Source organism: Penaeus monodon, chromosome 21 (assembly GCF_015228065.2).
Source record: "Penaeus monodon isolate SGIC_2016 chromosome 21, NSTDA_Pmon_1, whole genome shotgun sequence".
NCBI lineage: Eukaryota > Metazoa > Arthropoda > Malacostraca > Decapoda > Penaeidae > Penaeus > Penaeus monodon.
In genome coordinates this window covers 31,115,220-31,115,979 of record NC_051406.1, presented here as the reverse complement: position 1 = coordinate 31,115,979, position 760 = coordinate 31,115,220, and the positions used below count along the sequence as shown (strand labels likewise).

The 760-nt window shown below is 44.7% G+C and overlaps 1 protein-coding gene across 1 annotated transcript in view; it reads left to right on the top strand.

The window, feature by feature from the left end:
- LOC119586649 overlaps nt 1–760 on the top strand; it is a 34,958-nt gene that overhangs the window by 16,598 nt on the left and 17,600 nt on the right. The window contains 1 exon segment of the mRNA XM_037935389.1: nt 506–687. Within this exon segment, the coding sequence (XP_037791317.1) occupies nt 506–687 (182 nt within the window).

The window sequence follows — 760 nt, the reverse complement described above, 5'->3', positions numbered from 1 at the left end:
TTGAAACCTAGCAACAGAAGTCATAAAGGCCATTTCTTTAGAAGAAATAGAATGGTAGATGATCGATATTATCGCCGGCATTCAAAAGTTCGATATTCATCGTCTCTGATATTGATAACTACATGATAGCTACGCATTATGAACACACAGTATAATATAACGTTTTGCTCACAAAAGTTGTTTAGTACATGCTTTTATAATAACACTTTGATTGGCCTATACCGGCTGCCGCCAACTTCAGTCTACTATGTAGTCAAAATGTCTCTCTTGTAGCGTTTTTTTTTTTAAGCTTGTGTTATTTCGCAAAATAGACCTTTGAGTATGTACACCTGGAATAATACAAAATTTCATATCTTACGGAGCCCTTTCGAATTCAAAGGTCGACAATTGATATCTTTGAAAGAATCAAAAGACTTCACCTCCCACATACTTGCTTCACACTTACTGCAACGCAGTGACACCCACAAGCGAGCATCGCGCTCATTCCCGCTTCACTCTTCTGCAGGGAACAAATACCGCATCACAGGCAAGGTCAACGAGACAGTGGGTCATATCAGGTCGCCCTTCTTCCCTGAGCTGTACCCGAAGGATCACTGGATGGAGTATGAACTCGTGGCCAACGACCCCCTGGCCCGGGTCAAGGTCACCTTCCTGGACTTCCAGCTCTCGCCCTGGAGCTTCGTCGAGGTGCGTGCGACCGTCCTGGCTGGCCCGACCGGCTGTGTTTGTGCCACATTTCTCTGTTTCTATGCGATGCATA